General features: G+C 40.1%; 2 protein-coding genes across 3 annotated transcripts in view; both read right to left on the reverse strand.

Annotated features, from left to right (window-relative positions):
• Positions 1-15,831, reverse strand: part of Ipo5 (importin 5) — a 139,292-nt gene extending 123,461 nt beyond the window's left edge. The window contains exon 1 of one of the 2 annotated variants that reach the window (XM_087193070.1): positions 15,711-15,831. In XM_087193070.1, the coding sequence (XP_087049196.1) occupies positions 15,711-15,728 (18 nt within the window). In that variant the 5' untranslated portion in view covers positions 15,729-15,831. The remainder of the gene's footprint in view (positions 1-15,710) is intronic. The other variant, XM_087193069.1, reaches the window with a different exon arrangement.
• The window catches only part of LOC147823480 (dedicator of cytokinesis protein 9-like), a 248,003-nt gene continuing 223,219 nt past the window's right edge, over positions 411-25,194 (reverse strand). Inside the window, exons 45-49 of the mRNA XM_087193072.1 lie at positions 19,787-19,883; positions 19,450-19,554; positions 15,916-16,038; positions 15,711-15,831; positions 411-10,425 (exon numbers count right to left, since the gene is read on the reverse strand). The gene's annotated coding sequence lies outside the window, so the exon portion shown is untranslated. The remainder of the gene's footprint in view (positions 10,426-15,710; positions 15,832-15,915; positions 16,039-19,449; positions 19,555-19,786; positions 19,884-25,194) is intronic.

The raw sequence follows: 25,194 nt of genomic DNA on the forward strand, positions 1-25,194 counted from the left end.
CGGTGCCCTGGGTGAGCCATGACGCTCTTCGGGGGGCCCGTGCACTGCACATTGTGAAAAAACACACATTGGGGAGTTAAGAGGATCTAGGTTTATATCATGGATTTGCTTATTATGGGATTTCACTGGGCTGACAATTTAAAGTCACTTTATCTCTATTTTCTTACTTTCAAAATAGGGTTAGAAAAACTGCCTCTTAGGCATATCATAAAGACGAGTTAAAATGCTATGTGAAACAAAGCAAAGATGTTTTATCCCGGCTCCAGAATCTGTTCTTAGGACAGAGCTATATTTGAAATAGCATCTTGGTTCAGGGATTTAGCTCAGTGGTTCTGCTGCCTGCCTTGAAAGTGCAAGGTCCCCAGTTCAATCCCCAGTACCAAAAACAAATAAATACATGAAATAGCATCTTTTTTTTTGTTTTATTAAATTCTTTTATTGGTACATTGTAGGTACACAACACAATTACATTTCTCATTGGGAACTGTACCTTTACATAATGCATCTTGGTTCTTATTTTTTTCCCATTCCTAGCCCTCCCTTCACACCCTGCACCCTTCCCTATTTACAAAGACTTTATTTCCATTTTTTCCATTTCTCAGCATTTTTCCTTTCCCTTCTTTCCTTTTCCCTGCCCCTCCCACTACCCCTACCCATTTGGACCTTTTCTTCCTATTTTACATTATCGATCATTGTAATCATTGGTACATTTTAGGCATACAACATAATGACATTCATCATTGGAAATTTGCACCTTTCCATAGTCTCTTTTGGTTCTTATTTTTCACCCTTGCCCAGCCCTCCCTTCAACCCCTCCAGTCCTCCCTATTTACAAAGATTTTGTTCCTATTTTTCCGTTTTCTCACATTAATCCCATTCCCTTCTATCCTTGCCCCTAGCCCTCCCACTTCCTTCCCCTTTGTCCCTTTTCTTCCTATGAAATAGCATCTTAACAAATTATTTTGAAACAGAAGAGCCTGAATTTTTTTTTTTTTTTTTTTTTTGGTGCTGGGGATCGAACTCGGGAACTTGTGCTTGTGAGGCAGGCACCAGAACCACTGAGCTAAATCCCCAGCCTGGGCTTGAATATTAACAGAAGCACAGCCAGCCCCCCAAATGAGCAAAGTGCACAGCACCAGAGACCCAGTGAGTGGGATACGTTCTTGCTGTGGAAGGAGAGGAAAGATGGGCTGAGCAGAAAGAAGGAGGGGCAGGTGAGCTAGTGACAGTGAGGCTCAGGACTGAATGGCACAAAGGATGAGACCAGGGTTTGGCATCTGGAAATCAGGGGCGCCGAGCTGGCCAGGCATGGCCTTAGGGAGCAAAGCCAACTTTTGCTTTTACATTGCATTTAGGGAATGGCTGTAGGGTCGACCTCACTCATAGAAGCTGGTCCTTGGGACAATTTGCCACCAATGACCTGACTTTCAAAGCTTGAATCTGTCACTCATCAGAAGCAGTTATCACTGATAGTTAAAAGAGTTTAGAAGGAGATTTGGTGTGTGTTATTATGACTATTGGACTACTGTGATTGCTTTACATGTCCTGGTACTTCTTTCTATGGCTATACAACTGTCAGTCTTTCAGAGCATTAAGATGCTCCCTTTCAAATCTCAAAGGCCAGAAGCCAAAAGACATTTCATGACTGCATAGACATATCTAATATTTAATTAGGACTTGTTGCTTTGCTATAACCGATTCCTTTCTGTTTCTGCCCTCAAACCTTTATTAAAGATAGCCACATTTGTGAGTGGTTTATGTTTGAGGGATTTTTTTCCCTCCTCCTTGAAACTGAATAAAAGGGTGGTATCGATGCCTTTGTCAGCTGGTTGTAGATGAAGGTTAGCAAGCAGAAGTCTAGTGGTGGAGATGACCATTCAGCACTATTTACCTAGAGCCTGCACTGCACCAGGCAGTATTCTGACCTATTTTGAGATACATGAGTGAGATACATGAGCAAAGAAAACTGCTAATCTTACAGTGAATTTGGGGAATGGTTTGTTTCTGGACTTTATCCTAGGATTAGATCATGCCCATTGCTAAGCTAAGTGGAACATGGAATTCCTATGTTAGACTGAGCCTAGTCATCCAGAGTCAAATGGATCATGAGCAGTAGTCCAATCCCAAATTTTGACTTGTTCTAAGGACTGAAATTGCTACCAGGGATTGCATGCTAAAATTAATGCAAAGATCAAAAACATAGATGGCCTATATCAGTCTGCTGGGGCTATCATAACAAAATACCGCAGACTAGATACCATGAACAAGAAACTTACTTGCTCACAGTTCTGGAGGCTGATGAGCCCAACACCAGGGTGACAATATCAGGTCTGGTTTCTCCTGAGGCCTCTCTCCTTAGCTTGCAGGTGGGCACTTTCTTGGTGTGTCCTCCCATACTCCTTTCTCAGCTTGTAAATGTCTCTTTATCCAGATAGCTTCTTAATAAAAGTTAAGCCAAAACTCGAGTCAGAGATCTCCAAAAGAAAACGGGCTTCTTGTACCACTGGAGATGCCAGCCCAGAAGTAAAGACCAGTCTTGTGACATGTTCCCATAGCCCCAGCAACAAGGCTAGGGAGCAGCTGGAAAACTGTCCTTTGGACCAGACCTAGGAGCACGTTTCAATAATGAAAAGCAGGAGATGGAAAGCACAAGTTGTTTAGGTTGAATATAAACAGGTTACAGATGAGAGGATCAGGACTGGACAAAACAGAAAAGCTTTGGGATGTGGGGGAGTCAGGAAGGAGTGAGTGTTGCTTCTGGACTGGGTGGGGTCATAAACAGAATGCAGTGACACCTAGGGAGTCACAATAGGGTTGGGGGTTAAGGTTTTCATGTACAGTTAAGAGTATGAAAAGCCTTGTTATTCTTTTCGGCCTGTAGCTTGTTAACAGATTAACTAACACCCCCCAACACACACAGACACACACAGACACACACAGACACACAGACACACAGACACACACACACACACACACACACACACACACACACACACTTCCCGCCTCCTCCCTTGCATCCTCTGGACCTTTGTAATTAAATTTAGGACATTCAGAATTTTCTTTTATTGTAAGGGCCCCAGACACATGGTATCAGGGCCCCACCCTAAGAGATTACTTTAATTCCTCTACCTTTTAGCAGCCTTATCTCCAAAAACAGTCATGTAGATTACAGCCCAGCCACAGATCTCATATGACCCTAATTCACTATCCATGCCTCCAACCAAGGATAGAATTCAGGACCTTTAGACTTCAAGGCAGGCTCAACAACACCACTGAGCTAAACCCCCAGCCCCCTTTTTCACTATTTAAAAACCCTAGTTCCAAATATGGTCATGTTCCGAGGCCCCAGGGGTGAGGAATTCAACACATGAATTTGCAGAGAAGACAATTCAGCCCATAACAGCCTACATATTGGAGATTAATAAATAACAACTGAGGAAACCTGAAGACTCTTTAACTCTTTGCTTAGTTTTTTAGTGCTGTGAACATATATAATCATCACTGTACCCTAAATACCCCCAAGCTCTAATTAACCTGTTAGACCCAGCGAGAGAGAACCAACCAGAGACCGATATTAAATCCACATAGGAATTTATTACCAGCCGGGACCTGAGCCGAGCATTGGACTCGAGCCCCGACTGGGGTTGACAAACATGTTTTATACACCTTTGAGGCCAGCAGTTTCTAGGCCCCCCTATGGGATAGAACTAGCAAAGCAAGCGAAAGGTACAGAAGTGGAATCTCCTGCCTTTAGAACATTTGTAAAACAATAGTTGATTAATCCTTGTTTCTAAAGAGACTTTCTAAGCGGAGGAGGTTTCTAAGCTTCCTCCTTCTGAGTTCCTCTAAAGGGCAGGCAGGTGGGTCAAGCAGCAATATGGAGTCTGTTTTGTTAACTAGGGCCCTTCAAACCAAATCCAAATTAATGACATTTTGCTGTATAAGTAATCATTTAGCACAAGTAATTTTTGTGGTGAAGTAGATCATGATTTCATGAACTGTGTTCACTACTTTGTTGATAGGGTTATTTGAAAGTAGGCTCAACTTCCAGTAAACTATGAGATCACCTATGTTCCCCAAAGAAATAGCTAGTGAGTTATCTGACCTAGTTTATGAGTTGAAGTTATTGATTTTAGGCTTGTGCTTCCATCAGACAATGATTTTCAAAATTTATCATGCATCCGACTCATCTGGAGAACTTACTCAGGCTCCAGTTTCTGGGCCCCATCACTAGGCCTTCTGATTCCAAGGGCCAGGAACCTGCATTTCTATCAAGTTACACAGAGTTCTCCAGAGACTATACTGTTTTAGGAAATTCATCCATGCAGTTTTGGTGACTAGCAAGTCCAAAATGTGCAGTTCGAGGTCCAAAGACTGCCTTGGTGGAATTTCCTCCGTCTTTTGTTCTATATAAGCCTTCTGCTGATTGGACGAGGCCTACATTAGGGAGAGCAGTCCGCTTTACTCAGTGTTTGGTTGTTTAAATGTAAATCTCGGGGCCAGGGATGTAGCTCAGTGGTTCCAGCACCTGCCTCACAAGTGGAAGGACTCGAGTTCGATCCCTAGTGCCAAAAAATACCCCAAAACATAAATGTTACTGTCATCTCCAAAACACCCTCACCTAGAAATACAATACCCAAAATAGTGCCTGAATACGAATCTGGGCAACATGACCCAGTCAAGCAAGTTGATGCACAAAATAGCCCTCACCCTAAGTGATGTTGATGCTATGTCGGAGCACTTGTTAGAATAAGACCAATCATTTGAGGCAGATGGATGTTGGCAAGTCCACTGACCTGATCATTGCTCTAATCCAAACTTGTACTCAGAAGGGCTTCTCCAAAACGCAGCCTTTTCTGTGGGCCCCAAACAGCTGATGTGAAGGTTGTCCAGACTATCTGTAGAGGCTACAGTCTACAATATTGGACATTCTTGTGTTGTACCTACTAAATTTCCATAAGAATGTTTTCTTTTAATAACATTTTTATGTAGAGAACAGAAACACTGATATTGTTTCTTGAAGAACATAATCTTGCCACTTTGACTCACTGCTTTCAAAAATAAACTTAGAGAGGTCAAGGGAGAATTTCTCTTATTCTCTGAAAAATAAGTGATTTACTTTACTTCATCAGTGGATTGGTTTGGTAACAGAAAGCAACGAGGTAATGCATGTTTTTTGGGGGCCCATCACTTTCCCTTTATCTCCATATTGATCTGTTTCCATATACAATCCTGATCTCCTTAAAACTAGAGTCCTTGTAAGAAATAATATCCTAAATGACAGTTCATTTGCATGCTATTTTTCTTATATTTCAGAATTAACATCTTTTCAGAAGGAATTACTTCATCACTTACATCTGAACAAAGTGAAGATAGCTTTGAAGATAGAAATGTATCATTAGATGAAATAACGTGGGAAGATGGCATTGAAAGTGAACAGGGAGTAAGTCACTTTAGTGAGTTGTCTTCAGGTAACATCAGCTCATCTTTGTCATTATTTGACTTAAAATTAGGAAAATGTTTTCTAAGCCCTGGACAGCACCCAGAAAATGAAAGTCAAACAACACATTTTTCCTCTGAGGAATTATTTTTATTAACAAAAACCAACAAAAAGGAAAATTCAAGATTTTTTTCTTATCCTAATATTTTAAAAACTTCTGAATTCACTGGGGCAAAGGAAGATCTTGAGGCGACACCATGCCCTCCTGCCCATCTATTACTCACTAAAGGCCAAGTTAGACTTCTGGAAGAAAATATCAGAAACCAAATTACTTTAAAACCTAAAACTGCATTTAAAAATGAAGCTACTAATTTGTGCTCAAGATCTCAAGAGTCCTTGGTTCAGAATCAACACTCTGTTGGAAGGGTTATTGCTGACCAAGCACAAGATTCTTTTCGAGGACAAAATACTGATCAAAATGAAGGGTTTTGTGAAGCACAAGCTACCACTCAAGCCCAACAAGTTATTCAAAACCCAGAACTGGTCAACAGGCAGCCTGATACCAAGGCGAGCGATTTTGCTCAGCCTCAAAATTTAATGAACGAAGCATTTTCCATTGGCACAGAAGATTCTGTGCAGGCCCCGGATATGGATAGGAGCCAAGAACTCATCAAAGCCCCATATAATGTTGAGACAAAAAATGCAATCAAGGGCCTAGAATCTGATCAACAGCCAGAACTGTCTTTAATGGCTAATGCTGATGAACTAAAAACACTTTGCTCATTATTAGAAACAACAAACTGCAAGAATAAAGTGTCGCCTAAGGACCTAAGTAAGCTGACATTTGGTCGGCACGTTCCAAAACATGAAATGCCTTCAGAAGTTACATCAGAATCTAGGCAGAAACTGGTGTCATCTCCCCAGATGACACTGAACAAGAAAATGGAAATACAGAAGGGCCTACAAAGTGCAGAGGATTCCTACCTACAATTCTCAAACAAGGAGGACTTTACACCTGGTGCACCTCACAGGCAAAAGTGCTCTCCAATTACCAAGGCAAAGAAGGCATCGATTTCAAAGATAATTAATATTACACGGTGTGGTCCTCACAAACACCTACCACCCGAGACCCTGAAATCACAGACTACTGAATTTTTAATATGCTCTGGGGTCCTATCGTATAGGTTTCATAAAACTCTACTGGAAGATGCATCAGTGGAGAAAAAGAAAGGATTAGGACAAGAATGTCCAGGAACAATCCTGGAATCTTTCCCTTTCTCCAAACTTGTTTCACTTGCATCTGAAAGAGAGGGAGACATAGCAAAATGTATGGACAAGACACATAAAATGTGTCTCAAACATGTAACTTTGAAGGCGAAGAAGCCAAAGACACTTAATATCGCAGGATGTGACATAACAAGCCATCGACGGGAACTAAGATGCTACTCCAAAACCAAGATGAAACAAAGTAGGCCTATGGCAGATATATTCCTAAATGCCATTTTCTCATCATTGATAGTGTCCCTTAACATGAAACTGTGTGACAGAATAACAGTGACAAATATGGTGCAGAAAAAAAGATTTAATCCTGAACCACAACAGCAAGAGCAAGCAGCACATGAAGAGAGAGCCTGGCATGTGCATTCCATCCATGAGGGCATCGTCACAGATGGCACTAAGGATGTGAAACATCTCGTTGGAGGAGCAGACCCACTGGTTTCCCAACAGTTCAGTTTCAAAGTTAATGAAATGAAGGAGCCCAACTTGAGGAAATCAGAGCTAGAACTGAAGACTTCAACAACCAGCAAAATGTTGGAAGTGCTCCCTACAGCTCAGGAGCTCCAGCAACAGACGCTTGCTACCCAAAGTAGATTAAATTCTGAGTTCATCCCCATTTGAGAAGCTACAAAGAACAACAGAATCACAAAAAGCCTTACAAGATAGTGGTATCTTCTCTCCACGTCTCAATGTAGAGCCACGGAGAACAAAGCAATCAAATTTAATCAATATCAACATCCCATTAAAATCAAGAAGACAGTGGACTTTTCAAAAACATTTAAGAGCAAAGCAATTGAATATTTATAAACAGAACAAAAAAATTTTTCTGGAATCCATTATCTCTTGGGTGATACATCAGTTTAGTACTGAAATTCCAAAGAAACAAGTCTCATCAAAAGCAATCGTAAATTCAAAAATTTCAAATAGTGTGGTGGAGAAAGCATCAAGCAGAGTTTGTATTTCACGAGACGAGACCAATCTCCAAGTATAAAAGTCAATGCCTTTGACTGTGATAACACAGTCAACAGACTCAAACTGCAGAAGGGACATAAAAGAAAAAAACGATAAATAGGAAGCATAGAAAGAGTGATGCAAATTTGGTTATGACAAAAGTGTATGAGCCCATCCTTTCTTTACCGCACTTCAAACTGCATAAAGACACAATTGATGGGGTTTTCTCAAATAACGTAAAAAGAACCATAGAACATATATCACGTGAAGAAAAGGACAGAGCAAAACCATTGGAAATGAAAGGAATCATGGACCATAACATTGCTTTGAAGGCAGAGAAACCTTCACTGATTTCATGAGGGCGACAAGTACAGTCCCATCTGGTGAGCAAGGACAAGTTGTCCTTACAAAGCAGAGTCAGAGGCTAAGGGGTCCTGGTCCACCCTCGAGGCTCTGGGGCAGGGCACCGGGTGGGGCTCTTTCCTGAGGCCTCTCCTGTGTTCCTGGGGTCTGACAGTTGCCCGAGCACCTCAAGGTGGCCATGATCCCAGCGCTGACTACCTGGCCCAACGCCAGAGCCACTGCTGTGTCCAAGCTCCCCCTCCCCGACCTCTTGGTCCCTGGAACTCCTGCACACATCAGCACGTGCTAAAAGTCCTCTGAAATTCCACAGGGCAGTGAAAGGATGGAGCCAAAGCCACACCCTGCTGTGTATGGTGCCTGAGCCATGTCCACATCTCTGCTCCCCAGTGAGGCCACCAGAAAATGCCACAGAGCTGAGCTCCACGCACTGCAAGGCCCCACATCCTCACACTCACCCCTCAGCCTGTAAACATGTTTGCAGGGGTGCCCGCAGGGTGCCACCAAGCTACCCATGTGCGTCAGAAGCACAGACAAGGGAGCAGGTGACCCCACCCCACAGACTCGGCCAGACCGAGTGGGCACCTCCCGCCTGTGTCCCCTGCAGTGCACACACACACACACACAGGCCATGGCCCTAGGTCAATGACTGATCTGAGTCCAGCCCTTCTTTTGTGGAACCTGTAACCAGCAGATTCACTGGACATCAAACCATTTAGTGGCTTATTCTCCCCAAATATTAAAGAAAACTTCTAAGTTTCCCTTGAGGCAAAGCTTTCAGGTTCATGCCATATACGGAATTCTTCCTAAAAGTTACTGGGGTCGTCCTAAGGGTCCCGCAGTAAAGTTGATATCTAGGTTCTCGTAGAACAGAATTGGTGATCAAAGCACCCTGCAAAATACATTTTTACCCCTATAAGATTAGCACATGTTATTTGTACCAGACTCCCCAGGGCATAAAAGAGGAAGAGCCCTGTACTGGTTTCCAGATGACCATGAGTTCCAGCGCTGCCCTTTGCCTCCCGTGTTGGCAGGTGGAAGACCCTACGCCGACGGGCCGCCTCCAGCTTCCAGCTTAGGCGGGGTGCACCCCCTGTCCTGCCATGAATGTGACAAATGCTCAGTAAACCATTGCATATGGAAGATTTTTGACTCTTGGAATTTTTGGTCTTTTTTTCTGGTACTGGGGATCAAATTCAGGACCTTGCACTTTCGAGGCAGGAATGGTGCCACTGAGCTACATCCCCAGTCCTACTCTTAGAATCTTTGTTCTGCAGACGAACTGACTCCCTTTGGCTCCTGCCAGGTCCAGGGCAGCCGAGCTCAGAGCTCCTCTGGACTCACGAATGGCCTCCGCGTCCACTGGTGACCGTCTTCTGTGTGTGCACTGGAATGCTGGTTCGCTGAATACTTTCCTCTTCAGCTGCATTACACACTGCTAAGTGGGTTTTCAAAGCAGTGGTATAAATTTACATACCTTCCACATAAAATTTCTCCTGCTTTATGTCATTGTCAACATTTTAAAGATGAAGTTTTGTTCAAAGTGAGCCATTCTGGTGAGTGGTATCTCACTGTGACTTTAAATTTGCATTTCCACAAGTGTTTCCTGTTTATTGTCCTGTTACCCAGTAAATTTAGGAAATTCACTTATTAATTCTCATAATTTACATGTGGCTTCTTTTGTTTTCTGTCTGTACACAGTCATATAATCTGAAAATAACAGTAGTTTCCTTTCTTTCTTTGCTTTGTGTTTATTTTTTCTGTGTTGATTTTCTAGACCCCAGAGATTTTTGGATCAAAGGATGTTCCCAAGGTCTCAGCTAACCAAACTGAGAATTAGCTTGCAAAAGTTATCTGCAATGATAAACTTTATGGTAGAATTGGCGATAACCCCTCCTAGCTCATCCATCTGGCAATATGGAGTAATTATCAAAGCAGAACTATTGCTACCAAGTCCATCTGATGGGGAACTGGGGAAAGGTCCTGAGCACTCACAGCTCTTCCACTTTTCATTCACCAGTGAGATTTTCTGAGGCTCAGCCTCATACCAGAAAAAGGGCAGAGCTGAACTTCCTTGTGACTTCCTTGAGACACAGTCTCACTATGGACTTCAGGCAGGCCTCGAACTTGTGGTGATCCACCTGCCTCAGCCTCCCAGGATAGGTGTACACCACCACATGCGGCCCTCTCTTGTGACTTGTGACTGTGCAAACAGGCTGTAAAGCAGGGGCCCAGCCTGGGGTTAAGGACTGGAATTGCTTCACCCAGGAGTCAGATGAGGCACTTGGGTGTGGTCCTCGTGACAGAATCCACATAACCATAGAATTCACGGCAGTTTTGTTTTCTGTTTAGAATTCTGGCAAGACAGGCCTGTGTTTTTAAAAATTATTGCAGCTCTGTGAATCAAACCAAAGACTAAGTGAAAACACCAGTAAACAGAACCAATAAATCATTAACTTAGAGAACAGACCTTCTAGGCCTGTTGCCTAGATTGCTTTGCTCAGTAACAGAAGGGTCAAGGACTTCTCTCAGAAAGGTGATAATGCGTTCCCCAAGCATGAACGCATTTCTCCCGAGCCTGCTCCACAGTGAAGGGCTGAAAGCGATGCTATATCGCCCCCTAGTGGTAGCAAAACCTATATTCACTCTGAAGCAAACAAAAATGGGCTTGGGGATTAGTCAACACACTTTGATGAAGCCTGCAACGAATCACATGTGGCAGATACTGAAACATAATCATTCCAAGACTTCCCTGCCTTCTGTTTTATTTCTAAAAATTTTCACCTTAGCATTTTACTGGGATATATTTGAGCAATGAAGGGAAAATCAGTAACAATGTATACAGCACATACAACCATGTGACACACGTGGAAGTAAATTGACAAGCACATGGGACAGGTTTCCCAAGACAGAGTTCCATGGTTGTAATGTGCACGTGGTAGACACGAGTCCACATGGGCCAGAGAAGTGATTCCAGAAAAGCATATCTAAGTAGGCATGTCTAAAAGGATTATTACTATTAAGAAGTATCCCTTTTAGGGCTGGGGATTTAGCTCAGTGGTGCTGCCACCTGCCTTGAAAGTGCAAGGTCCTGAGTTTGATCCCTGGTACAAAAAAAAAGAAGAGAAGTATCCCTTTTATTTATTTTATTTATTTTTGTACTGGGGATCGAACTCCAGTCCTTGTGCTTGCACAGCAGGCAGCAAAACCACTGAGCTAAATCCCCGGCCCTTATCCCTTTTATCTTATTTTCCCCAGCTCTATTAAGGTACAATTTACAAACTAAAATTGCACATATTTACAGTGTGCAACTTGATATTCTGATACATGTATGCATCGTGAAATGATTAAATCAAGCTAATTAACATGTGCATCACCTCACAGACTTTTTTGTGGTGGGAACATTTAACATCTAGTCTCTTAGCAATTTTGACATTGCAATGGTGTTGACCCCCTGAACCCCAAGGTTTGACACCCACGGATTCAACCAACAGAGGGTCAGAAAGGTAATTAGCCCTAAAACGGATGCATCTGTACTGAATATATACACACCCTTTTTCGTGTTATTATCCCCTAAACAATACAGTCTAACCATTATCACATGGCATTTACACTGTATTAGGTATCATAAGTAATCTAGAGGTGAGTGAAAGTATGCAAGAGGATGAATGTAGATTATGTACAATTATGACACTTTGGGTAAAGAACTTGAGCATTTGTGGATTTTGGTATCCTTCAGGCGTCCTGGAACAAATGCCCCCCTGGTTAGAAGTTGACTATTCTTATTTACTCTATCATCATGCTATACAGTAAACCTCCAGGACTTGTCTCTCCATCTAACTGAAACTTTATCCTTTGACCAACATCTTTCCACTTCTCCCAGCCCCCGGTAGCCACTATTCTATCCTCTGCTTTATGAATTGGCTCTTAATTCCATGCATGAATGAGATTACATAGTATTTGCCTTCTGTGCCTGGTTTATTTCCCTCGACATGATGTCCTCTGGGTAGATCCATATTGTTGCAAATGACACGGTTTCCTTTTTTGTCCAAAAGCCCAATAGCATTCCATCGTGTGTATGAATGTGCAATGTCTATGAGTGTGGCTGGGGCATATATTGTACTTGACGGCTCTGAAGACATCTAGATGTTTATGGGGCCATACATTAGTGACCTCTGTGTTTTAAGTCTGGAAAACCTTAGGCTGGGGCATTTTGGACTGAGGATCACTGTGCTACTGTGGGTGATGGGATCTGGAACAGGCTCCCAGGTTCTTGCATGAGATGAACAAAGAGCTGGACATGGCACACTAAGGCAACGAAACAGCAGCAAGGTTTATTAAGGTGATAGTGCACTCAGACAGCAGGCTCTCACCTGTGACAGGAAAATGGCCTGGGCACTGGGGGCATAAGGTGCAGGGGTTTAAAATGCTGCACAGGTTCTGGGGTGCCTCCCTTTGGGGTCTTCAAGATTGTGACTGACAGGATTGACAGGGCGCTGAGTCATGTCAGCTGCACCTACTGCACATGTCCTTTTCCATAATTCACTGTCAGAATTGGATGCAAGAGATGCAGTCCATACACCCGAACGTTCTATGAGCTCCAGGTGAAGAAAGGTTACTTCAGGTCATGGCGGTGGGCCTGTTGCGCACGCCTCTTGGTTTGGAATTTTGGAATTTTCCAAAGGAGGCTTAGGGGTCTTTGGATTTCTTTTCTCTGCCTCCATGTAATGTAAGCTTTAGGATTGGGGCAGAGGGCTTGGCCCTGGGGCGTTGCTCAGGTTCAGGTGAGTGGAGGGAGTGGCCTGTAGGAAAACCATCCTACAGGCCACCATCAACCATCATGGCTAACATCTGAGGAACTAAAGCGAAGAATCAGTTCGCACTCAGACTGTGACTTTCTGTAACCTTGTCAGTATCACCTTCATTATAAACAAGAATTTTAAGTGAGAGTTTACTTTGCCTCTAAGAAAGTGAAGCAAGGTAACTAATTACAGTCCACCCTTGGCGTCCATAGCTTCCACGTTTAGATTTCACCAACCTCAGATCAAGAGCATTCAGGGAAGCTGTGTACTGAACAAGTACACCTTTTGTCTTCGTTATTACTCCCCTAACACTACAGTTTAAGGGTTTACACAGTGTTTACACTCTATTTCATGTAAGTTAACAAATACAGGATTTAGGGCTGGGGATTCAGTTCAGTGGTTCCGCCGCCCTGCCTCACAAGCCGCCCTGCCTCACAAGTGCAAGGTTCCAAGAGTTCGATCCCCAGTACCAAAACAAAAAACAAACAAAAAAACCAAATACAGGATTTAAAGTATATGAGATGTTGTGAGAAGGTTATACATATAAGTACTGTGCTATTTTATAAAAGGGACCTGGAAGTAATCTCCCATGGCTATCAAAGGACCAGTACATATTTGCTGGTGCCCCAAAATCTGGCTGGTTCTGTTTGCATGTGTTAATTGTTTTAGATCTTTTTTTAAAGGTAACATTAAGAACAGTCAAACACTACGATTCCCAAATTTTACTGCATTCCCTTCCTCTTCTTTTCACCAGAGGTGTCACAAAGTGTCTCTCATTCCCAAACTGTTTTTACATTGAACTAGACTTCTAAACTTGTATACAAAATCACATACTATTTTGAGATTTTACAAATACATTAAATGCTATCATACTGTATGTACCTTCAGCAATTTGCTTTTTCTTTCAACACGAGAACTTCATTAATTATATAATCCAACAGATAAAAGAACTACTCAATCCTGCTGATAAACAATTTGTTTCTAATTTCTTCTTAGAATTCAATTAGATGAGATTATTGCACGTCTCCTCCTCAGCAAGTGTGAGCCTGGGCTTGAAACTGTTCCAACTATCTTCAGTACTGCTAGAAATCTTGAAGACTCCCCTCAGCTGCTGCATACACTTACACTGTTTTGGAAGCTGCCTAGGAAGCCTGCCTGACTTCACAACAGTGTGCTCAGTGCGCTGGGGCCGGACTCAGTCCTTGGAGGAGCAGCAGCAGCGCCGCTGTCACTACCCCAACTGCCAGGCTTTCTGACAATGTGTCCCACAACTACACTTGCTTCTACTGAGACTGTTCATTCTTGAGGACAGAATCCTCCTCCGTGATTTTCCCGTTCTTGGCCTTTGTCTGTTTTCTAGATGACAAAATTTTGTTGACTGTGTGCTCTTACAATTATTTTCTTCAAGTCTGTGACTTGTTTTTTAATTTGAAATATTTAGTTGGTCAAAAGGTTCTGACTTAGTATTTGCAAACATAGTAGTGTTTGTATCTATGGTTTGTGACAGGCTTAAAAATTCTTCTGTACCATTACATTTTACATGTCAAATGTTATTTATATTTAGGTCTTTAATCAAGCCCCATTTTTTTATTATGTTACATGGGGCTGGAAGACTGTTTTTCCCATTCTCCAGGACCTGTGTCCTTTGTACCAATTTTAGGATCCATTCTATTATGACCAATTCTATTAGGATTTTGACTGAAATGATATTGGATTTATTGTTGAGAAGAACTAAAGTTTACCTCTTATACTAGTCTTTCAATGTGTTATTCTATTTTCTCCCTAAAGGTTTACACATCTTTTGATTTTGAATCAGGTTTTCAATTATGAGCGGTTTTTCCTTTTCTAGTAAATTAGCAAAGTAATTATTATTGATATATAGGAACTGTTTTTTAATATTCTTATATATAACAATCTTGCTAAATCCTTTGATCAATTCTGACAATTTACCTCCTTTTTTGGTAGACAATTACACACCCTAAAAAACACACAGCGTCTTTGTTTCTAATTCTTATTTTGTATCTCAATGCACCATCTGGAACTGTCAGTACAACAGGAACAGTGACAGTGAGGATACTTCCCTTCTTCTTCGTTTTTTGGGGGGAGGGGGTTTACCAGGACCTTGTGCTTGTGAGGCAAGCGGTGGAACCACTGAGCTAAATCCCCGGCCCCTTCTTCTTGTCTTTGATGGGAAAATTTCCTGAAATTCTGACCACTACTTCAGTATAACAAAAGGTGATGCTACAAAATAAATCTAGCAATATAATTACTTTCCAAACCTAGTGTTCAAATACCTATTGGCATGTGAAGAAATGGCTAGGTCAGAAAGCAGTCAGGTTGGTTCCTAAGTTCTTATTCTGACACAATGAAACTTTAAAGTAGTATTTCCAAACCACTAAGATCAAGTATGATAGTTTTGTAAGTTTTTCCTGCAAAGAACATAAAACAAAGCAACATAATATAGTGAAGCTAGCCTGGATCAGTGTCAGATCTGTGTGCTAATCCTCTCTTCATTAGTAACACCAGTTATGTAATCTTGATTTTCACTTTGCTACGATATCTATATATTCCTGCTGAATTATTTTTGAATATTAATTTTCTTAAATACTTAACATATAAATGATACAACAGAGTCTATCACACTGTCTACTACAGAAATTCTACTTTTAACAAGAGGTTGCAAGAGCCTGCAAAGTTTTAAAAGTTAAGCCACAATACTGGGTCCAAAAATACATGTATGGAGATGCATGCCAGTTTTATCTAATTTGAAGGAGACATTCATTATATTCTCAAGAAATCTGAGAAATCACGTAAGTTTCAGGAATTTATCCAGCAATTCTGTCACATTACACATAAGCTTCTGAAAACCCCTGACTTACCAGTCTGTGCAATGACATTAGTATACTTTCTTAGCATGGCTGCTGCGGTCTCTGAGAGGGTCACAATCACTTCCAGGGCAAGCTGGCGCTGCATGTTACTGAGGCTGGTGTCTCCACACAACTACAAAGACACATTGATACACACTTAATACTTTAAGGTATTGCCTGAAAAATGAAACAACATTTACTGAAGTATTTTATTTACCTTCAGACTTAGCTGCAGAGTTGCTTCCAAATGAGGACACAAATACTTTGGAACAGTATCTGCGATTTCAACAAGGGATTTTAGCACCGAATCATCATTCTGGTAGCATGAGTCATTTACAGCCTAGAGAAAGAACAGAAATAAAAAAGTCTGAATTCAAGACTCATTTTATGGGGCCGGGGATTTAGCTCAGTGGTTTCGCCGCCTGCTGCACAAGTGCAAGGACTCGAGTTCGATCCTTGGTACCAAAAAAAAAAAGACTCATTTTATGATACCTCATTAGCCAAAACATCCCTAGGAGGCAGTCAACAGAGGACTATTACTAAACTTGAATGGCTATAATAAAAAAGATAATAACGGAGCCAGGCGTGGTGGCACACACTGTAATCCCAGCAATTGGGAGGCTGAGGTAGGAGGATTGTTGTGAGCTCTAGGCCAGCCTGGGCTACACAGTGAGTTCAGGGCCAGCCTTAACTACAAAGGGAGATCCTCCCTCAAAAAACTAAAAGGACAGTAACAAATGCCATACATGGAGAAAGAACTCTCATACACTGTTGGTGGGAATGTAAATTAGTATAGCCATTATGGAAAAACTGTATGAAAGTGGTTTAAAAAACTAGAAACAGAGCTACCACAATCTCCTTACTGTGTATATATATATATCCAAAAGAATTAAGATCAGTACGTTGAAGAAACATTTGTACTACTACAAAGCACTACTCAAACAGCCAAGATATAGAATCAATCCAGGTGTCTACTGATGGATGAATTGAAAAAGAAAATGTGGTATACATACATAATGGAATATTATTCAGCCATAAAAGAGCAGAAAATTCTTCATTTCCGACAACATGGAGTTGAAAGATATTCAGTTAACTCAAATAAGTTGGGGACAGACATAAATAATACCATACGTCCTTTTTTAATATCGTATGTTCTTATACGTACATGGAAGTTAAGAAAGTTGATCTCATAGAAGTACAGAATAGAATAATGGTTACCAAAGCCTGAAAACTGTGTGTGTGTGTGTGTGTGTGTGTGTGTGTGTGTGTGTGTGGTTAATGCATAGTGGTGCAGTGGGACAGGAAGAAAAACTCCCTATGTTCTGTATAGGACAGTAGGGTAACTATGTTTCACAACAATGAACTGATGACATCTTTACTTCAAAATAGCTAGCAGAAAAGATTTTGAATGCTCCCAATACAAAGAAGTAATAAATGTCTGAGGTGCTAGATAAGTTAGTTTCTCTGATTTGATTACTATACACCGTACCCAAATGTCACACTGTACCTCATAAATGTGTACAATTACTATGTGTCAAACACTTTAAAAACCTAAGTCAAAATGAAACCAGTGTTAACAACTACCACAACAAAACTTAAGACTGTCAAGGAACTCTTTTATAACCACACAGAATCCCTTCCTCTTTCCTTTCTATAACCATGTCCTACTCTGTCATACACACACCAATACTAGGCCCTTTGAGTGCCCAGAGTGCCCAGACTACCCATTTTATCTCCCTTTAATGTGAAGTTTGGTCACTGTGGTATCTAAGGGGACACCGTAAAATCTAACATTAATTTCTGGTGAACATTTTACTTACCCTAAAATCCAAAGGAATAAGAATCCGTGGGATTAGGTTTAAGCAGTAACTAAAGATTTTAGATAAAACACTAAATGACAGCATATACACTTGGAAGTTTTATCACTGAATTTTATCTTTTCACTGTGACAACATGAGGAGAAAACTTCCACTAAATTCTGTTAAAAACTTTTTATCACACAGAAACCTTCAATTTTGGCTCCACTCAACCCTCTTAACTCGGAAGCTCTCAATGGCTGTGTTTCCAGGAATGCTTCCTAGTTGTCACATGACTAAGGCTGAGCAAAAACCAGGGATACTGTCCTGCACCTGTGACACGAAAGCTTGTAAAGGATTCACACGATCATCTCAGCAATGCATCTCAGAAATGCCAAAAATTTATAAAAATGGAAAATCATGTGAACCTAGAACCTGAGCCACAAATTATTTTTTACTGGTTTTAATGTACAGTTGGTCCTCTGTACCCAGACCGAAACAAGCAAGGATCAAAAACATCTGGAAAAAAACATGCACATATACTGAACATGTAAGAACTGTTTTCCTTTTTATTACTCCCTAAACAATACAACAGCTATTTACGTAGCATTTATATCCTATTAAGTATTGTAAGTAAGCTATACCTGAGGATTCTGTATCAATTATATGTAAATAACACACCAGTTTATACACGTTAAAAAAAAAAAAAAAAGTCCTGGCATCAATCCCCAGGGATACGAAAGGAGGACTATACAGTGATCCCCAACAAAAGTTAACTACCATATAAATCAAGAACGGTCGCCTGCAATCCCAGCACTCAGGAGGCTGAAGCAGAAGGATCACTGCATGTCTGAGGCCACCCTGAACTAATGGAGACCTTGTCTCAAAAAACAAAAACAAACAAAATCAAGAATGGACACACACATTGCTCTGTCCAAAGCTTGTTCAAGAAACTGTATCATCAACATAAGCAATAATACTGGTGTTTAATTTGCCGATGATACTTCTGTATCAGTCCAGTTTTAGCTATTACATTTGCATAGATCACTTAGAAATCACCTAGTCTACTATGACTTTCAAGTGTAGTCATATAAGCACTTCTGTATGGAAAAGTAGGTCATTTCATTAAAAATTACTCTATTTCTTCTTTGTAGTTAGTTGTAGTGATACACTAATTTTTTGTTTGTTTGTTTGTGGTACTAGGGATCGAACTCAGGGCCTTGCACTTGCGAGGCAGGATATACTGATATTTTTAAAGAATCATGCATTTACTTGAGTTAGATTACCTATGTGCTTCATTTTAGGATAGTGTTTGGGAAATTACAAAATATTTGTCAAAAAAAGGGGGGTTTCAAGTCTGACAAGGTGAGAATCTTTAACCTAAGTGATCCAATCTTATTCTGCTTTCTGAATAAGGCAAAAAGTATCCTTAAAGCATTAATTTGCCTGTGGGAACTAGTATAAGTTAATCACAAACTACTTACTTTACAATGCAAACAATTACAAGGCCTGTGCTTAACAGTAAGGACTCCACGATCTGATTTGTTTGAATTGTGATTCTTCCCTTTACTAACACTGTGATTCTGGGTAAATTTTTAATCTTCTCCTCTGCAGTTTCTCCTTATATAAAATGGGTGCTGAATCTTAGGTTATCTGATTAATTTAACCTATGTGGTTATTTAATACTAAGAATATAAGTGCTTATACTATTTGCGATATAGAAAAATTCTGTACCTGGATACTTTAAGGAGTAAAAAGAGTCCAGTGCAATAAATGTAGGCTCAATAGGGACTGATTTGCATGTCTTTACTGCTGTAACCCTAGCACCAGCATATAATTGGCAAAAAATGTGTACTTTATAAATGAATGTCTGTACTACAGAACTCTGATGAAAGTTAAACCAATGAAAAGCAATATGGAATATAATTACAATTTATTCTACACTATTTTCTTACCTGTAAGAATCCAGGTAACAAGTCTGCAAAATGTTTGAACAGAGCAATGCTATGCTCATTTGCAAGTATAAATGCAGCTGTGGATCTAGCAGATAATGTCCTGATCTAAAATAAAGAGTAAAAAAAAAAAATTTTTTTTTAAATAAATAAAAGAGTAAAAGAAATCAAGCAATTTTTGAAAGAGTCAAGGTCAAATTTTCTCACTCAAGATGAAATTTTTCCTTATCAACAGAACTAGCATTTACATTTTAATATGTAAAAAAACCCTAATCTCCTAATACATTAATTTTTTTCACAAGTTTAAGATGTTTATATTAGTGAAATTGAAATTATTTACCGATGGATGTTCCTGATCTTGCATACATTGAACTAACATCCGTTTGATGACATCTAAATAGTGCTGCTGTTGGTTCCCAAAAATTCCAGGAAAGTTCCTAAAAGATGATTCAAGAGCATTCTTTAAGCTTCATTATATCTTTGTAAAGCATAAGTTAGAAACTCTAATGAACGGTTTCCCTGACTTAAAACATACACTCATCTTTAGGTCAGACATCATCTACGTATGCTCTAGGCAGTTCTCTGTCTGGACTGAGTGAATGGGAACAAGCAGCACAAGGTTAGGCCGGGCACAGAGGCTACTCTGCAGCCCATTCTCAGCCTCATTCCTGTTCTTCCCAACTGGTCTCCGCCAGAAGCTGAGCTGTGTGTCGGAGAGCAGAAGAGCCAACTGGGAGGCTTCAGAGGTAACGGCAGTAACTATGCTTTCTGACTACCTGCTGCTTCTAGCCCTGGTGACCCTAGGTAGGAGTCCAAGTTCTACTCTACTTTACATCTGGTGAATAATTAAAAGGGAAGGTGTTTACTTCTGGGTTACTGAAATATACCACATACATTTGACAACTAAAGCAGAAAATAATGTATGTGTAAAAACTGTGTGTACAGCCTACAACTGGAAAAGTTATAAATCCAATGTATTAATCATATTTTAAACACAGTAGAAAACTGGTTAACATAGAGGGCAAAAAAGAATCACCTAATTCTAAACTTAAACCATTTGGTTATAAGCATACAGAAGTTTGTTAAAATATTATGCAGCAAGGTCACAGGACACTTAAAACACAATGGGGACTCACTAGCAGTCTCCTCTTTTTATTCAAGACCGTTATTAAAACAGTAGTGATCTAAAAGCTATATTTGGTACTGTTAGCCTCTAGACTAAAGGAGAGGAAACCAAGAAAATTCTCAAAATCATAAAAGACAAAAAAAAAAAAATCAGTGTGTGAAATAAACAGCCTTTCTTCTTTCAAGGCAAATACAAAGTTTATCAAAGGCATTATTTACCTCCCCAAAGCTAAATTAGGCTAAATTGATAAATTACAATGTTTCATACATTCACAAAGTTAAACTTAAAAAAATTGTTTGATGTATATACCAGAATATGTTGTGAGACCTAACTAACTCCATTTTAAAGTGTGACTCCATCTTAAATATAAGACAGTAAAGTGGCCTTGACATAAATTCCACTTCACTGAAGTCAACTATTCCCCTAGTCTCCTTTGTGGCCATAAACTAATGATAAAATGTCCTTGCTGTGGGACAACAGATAAAAAAAAGAGACACAGCTCCTAACTCAATCCTCTGTCTGCCCAGAAAACAGATGCTCCCGGGCCCATTATCTATAGAACATTCTGTCAATGTGCTGATTGTTCCTTTTTCCCATAAACTCTACATGTAGCCATCCCTCAAAACCCCATGCTTGCCAAATATCAACCAATCATGTAACTGCTAAATGGAACATCCCCAAACCTTGCAGTAGCCACAATAAAAACCCTGCTGATTTGGAATTTGGGGTTCTCAATCCTGATCTGCTGCGTTGGTGATGGTTGAGTGACCCTGCTCAAGCTTGAATAAACGACCCTCATGTGTTTACATTGGAATTGGCTCCTTGGTGGTCTTTGGGGACTTCGTGATCTGGGCACAACAATGTGAAGGGCAACTTCCCGCAATCCCATGTTTTGAGAGCTGACTGAATCAAAAAGAAACTTCAAAATTGGGCTGCAACTTGCCAAAGATTAAAACTAGACCTGTATCTCTCACCATGCACTAAACTAAAATCAAAATGGATTAAAGATCTAAATATTAAAATAGAAACTCTGAACCAGTTGGAACAGAGGTTAGGTAGAACCCTTGAAGACATCGGTGTAGGAAAAGATTTTATGAACAAAACCTCAGTTGCCCGTGAACTAGCACAAACAATCAACAAATGGGATCTCTTCTTATTAAAAAGCTTCTACACAGCAAGAGAAACCACCAGCAGTATGAAGAAACAATCCACAATGTGGGAAAAAAATCTTCACCTGCTCTTCCTCAGACAAAGGTCTACTATCTCGAATCTATAAAGAACTTAAAAACATCAGATCTCCCAAATTTAAAGACCCAATCCACAAATGGGCATCTGAAATGAACAGACATTTCTCAGACAAAGAAGTAGAAATAGCAAATAAATACATGAAAAAATGTTCAACATCACTGGTCATTTGAGAGATGCAAATGAAAACAATGCTGAGATTCCACTTCACTCCAGAAAGAATGGCTGCTATCATGAAATCAACCAATAACAAATGCTGGCGGGGCTGTGGGGAAAGAGGAACCCTGCTCCACTGCTGGTGGGAGTGTAGACTGGTGCAAGCACTGTGGAAATCAGTATGGAGATACCTCAAAGAACTAGGACTGGAAATCCCATTTGACCCCACTATTTCATTGCTGGGGATCTTCCCCAAAGAATTAAAAGAATCATACCACAGTGATATACGTGCACTCATGTTCATAGCAGCACAGTTTGTAATAGCTAAAACTTGGCAACAGCCCAAATGCCCATCAACTGGAGACTGGATAAAGAAAATGTGGTTTTTTTATAAAATGGAGTACTACTCAGCCATAAAAAATGAGAAATTAGAGACATTTATAGCTAAGTGGATGCACATTGAGGCAATACTCTTAAGTGAAATAAATAGGACACACATGTATAAATACCGAATAGTTTCTCTGGTGTGAGAAACTGAAAGTGTAAATAAGGACTAAATGTATAATAGGTAATGTGAAATAGGAAGAAAAGGGGCAAAGGGGAAGGAAGTGGGAGGGCTAAGGGAAAGGATAGAAGGGAATGGGATTAATATGAGAAAATGGAAAAATAGGAACAAAATCTTTGTAAATAGGGAGGGCTGGAGGGGTTGAAGGGAGGGCTGGGCAAAGGTGAAAAACAAGAACCAAGAGAGATTATGTAAAGGTGCAAATTTCCAATGATGAATGTCATTATATTGTATACCTAAAATGTACCAATTATTAGAATGAATAATCGATAATGTAAAATAGGAAGAAAAGGTCCAAAGGGGTAGGGGTAGTGGGAGGCACAGGGGAAAGGAAAGAAGGGAAAGGAAAAAATGATGAGAACTGGAAAAAATGGAAATAAAGTCTTTGTAAATAGGGAAGGGTGGAGGGCGTGAAGGGAGGGCTAGGAATGGGGAAAAAATAAGAACCAAGATGCATTATATAAAGGTACAAATCCCAATGAGAAATGTAAACTTGTGTTGTATACCTACAATGTACCAATAAAAGAATTTAATACAAAAAAACAAAACAAAAAGAAACTTCAAACCTTCAGGCCACTGGTTGTTGCCGTCCTCATCTAAAAGTACAAAAATCCAAGCATAAAGTATGCAAGTCTGACTCAAGAATACCGAGGGTGAACCCTTTTATTTCACAAGCCTCATGTAAAATATGTAGTGTAAACGTCAGTTGCTCTACATTTTATAAAATCCCAATACAATTAAGTACTGTAATCATAAAATGGCATCTTATAAAAAGACAACTTGTGCATCTGGATTACATAAACAGTTATTAGCAGCAGTTACTTCTAGGGAGAATTTCATGAGAAAGTAGTATTTTAAATTATGCAAATATTTGACCAGCTAAATCCTTTGTATCTACTATTGTTATTAAAAGTCTAAAAAAGCTGGGCACAGTGATATATGCCTGTTAATCTCAGCACTGAGGGAGGAAGATCATAAGTTTGAGTGCCACCTGGACAACTCAGCAACTCCTTGTCTCAAAAATACTAAGGACTGGGGATGTACCTCACTCAGTGTGAAGGCCCCAGGTTCCAAAGGGGGGTGGGTAAAAGGAGGCAGAGATAAGAACTGGTAGCAAGGTTCTGAAAACAAAATTATTACTTTCAAACTGGAGAAGACACCAGAGTGAGAATCTCAGGGCCCACAGCAGGTGCTTGTATTTTGTAGTTTTAAATGATATAGGATGTTATCAGTATGTTCATTATTTTCTTCCTCTCTCCCTGACTTTTTTCTTCAGTTACTGGAGACTGAACCCAGGGTCTTCATGTTGAGCTGCATCCCAAGTCCTGTTTTATATTTGATTTTAAGACAAGGTCTTGAGGTAGGCCATGGATTTAGCTCAGTGGTTCTGCTGCCTGCCTCGCAAGTGCAAGATCCCAAGTTCAATCCCTGGTACCAAAAAAAAAAGACAGGGTCTTAATAAATTGTCCAGGCTGGGTTTGAATTTGTGATCCTATTTTAGCCTCCTTGAGCACTGGGATTATACGCATGTACTACCATGTCCACACAATATGTGTACTTTTTAACAAGACTTAAATAGATTTTTATCCTTTTTTTCTTCTAGTACTGGGAATCGAACTCAGGGCCTCATACTTGCCAGGCAGGTGCTTTAAGTACAGATTTTTAATGATATTTTGTAATAAAAAAGTAGCCCAAGGCGCCGGGGATTTAGCTCAGTGGCTCCACCGAAAGCGCAAGGTCCTGAGTTCAGTACCTGGTACCAAAAAAAAAGGCACAAAAGTTACTGTGCTACTTACAAGACTCACTTGTTACATTATCACCAAGATCTTAAGACTTAACCTTGAGTTTGAGACCAAGCTGAGCAAATTAGTGATACTTCATCTCTTTAAAGGATAAAAAAAGGAAGGAAGGAAAGGAGGAAACAGACTAGCCAATGTAGTGCTTAAGAAAACATGAGAATAAAACTCTTCCCATTTTTGCAGGGCTAGGGGACTGAACCCAGGGCCTCTCACATGCTAGGCAAGTGCTGTACCACTGAGCTACAGCCCCAGCCAAAACAAAATAAATAGTACCTTCAGCCTAAAGACAATACTTTTGGGGAAATAAAAGAGGCACTTTGGAAAAAAATGTAACTGGGTACTTTGAGTATTTGAAAATGTTTCTATTATTAAGTGATCTTGAATCAAAAATATTGTCACTTATAAAAATTTGCACCTGCATGCTTAGAACTTGAAAATAGAATTTTGGGTTTTTTTTGTACAGGGGATCTAACTCAGGACCTTGTGCTTATGAGGCAGGTGCAGCGCTACTGAGCAAAATCCCTGGCCCAAAAATTGAATTTTGTAATCTAAAACTATCCCAAATTAAGAGTTCCAGTAGATTTTGAATTCATTTATTTAAAATATAAAAAAGTTGGCATTTTCCCTATTAGTTTCTAAGAATCTCGTATCAAAAAAATGATGACAGTCTGCTAGCTGAATGCAACAAGAACTTTGGCGTTATTGGTTGAGATTAAAAGTGTCATGATGTGCTAAGTACAATCAACAATGTTCTCCCATTTAGTCCCTATCTTTATGAAATACCCTTTCAACTATTAAAAATACGATCTACATGAACAATGCGTAGTGGCACCGATGAATCCATGTTAAAAAAAAAA

The sequence above is a fragment of the Heterocephalus glaber genome, unplaced genomic scaffold, assembly GCF_053883595.1.
Source record: "Heterocephalus glaber isolate CG9 unplaced genomic scaffold, H.glaber_assembly_v1.0 deba00001578, whole genome shotgun sequence".
In the NCBI taxonomy this organism is placed as follows: domain Eukaryota; kingdom Metazoa; phylum Chordata; class Mammalia; order Rodentia; family Bathyergidae; genus Heterocephalus; species Heterocephalus glaber.